The sequence below is a fragment of the Cystoisospora suis genome (genome assembly GCF_002600585.1).
Source record: "Cystoisospora suis strain Wien I chromosome Unknown contig_7996, whole genome shotgun sequence".
Lineage (NCBI taxonomy): Eukaryota > Apicomplexa > Conoidasida > Eucoccidiorida > Sarcocystidae > Cystoisospora > Cystoisospora suis.
In genome coordinates, this window is record NW_027160780.1 from 3,903 (window position 1) to 4,168 (window position 266).

General features: G+C 44.7%; 1 protein-coding gene across 1 annotated transcript; it reads right to left on the reverse strand.

Moving 5' to 3' along the window:
- On the reverse strand, positions 1-266 carry CSUI_010691 (uncharacterized protein; the record flags this gene model as incomplete). Its single annotated transcript, XM_068070793.1, has 1 exon — positions 1-266. A coding segment is annotated over exon 1 (243 nt), but the record flags the coding sequence as incomplete, so codon positions are not given.

Here is a 266-nt window from a genome sequence, read left to right on the forward strand (position 1 = left end):
ATTCGGACAACTTGAAAGATGTGTACGAGAAAGATCTCTCTCTTCTTTAGGTGAGAATAAGAGAACGAATGGTAGTGCTCGTGGTATGGATAGAAACGTACTCCTGAGCGTGAGTATATATCTTCTATTCATTTCCCCCTTCCCCGTTTTCATGTGATGATCCATCCTAGCTGTAGCGATACTGAAAGATAAGACAACGTATGTAGAGACGCGTGCACAGCACCAGGCCGCCGCCGCGTTCATAGAAAGAAAAAGAGACAGACTGA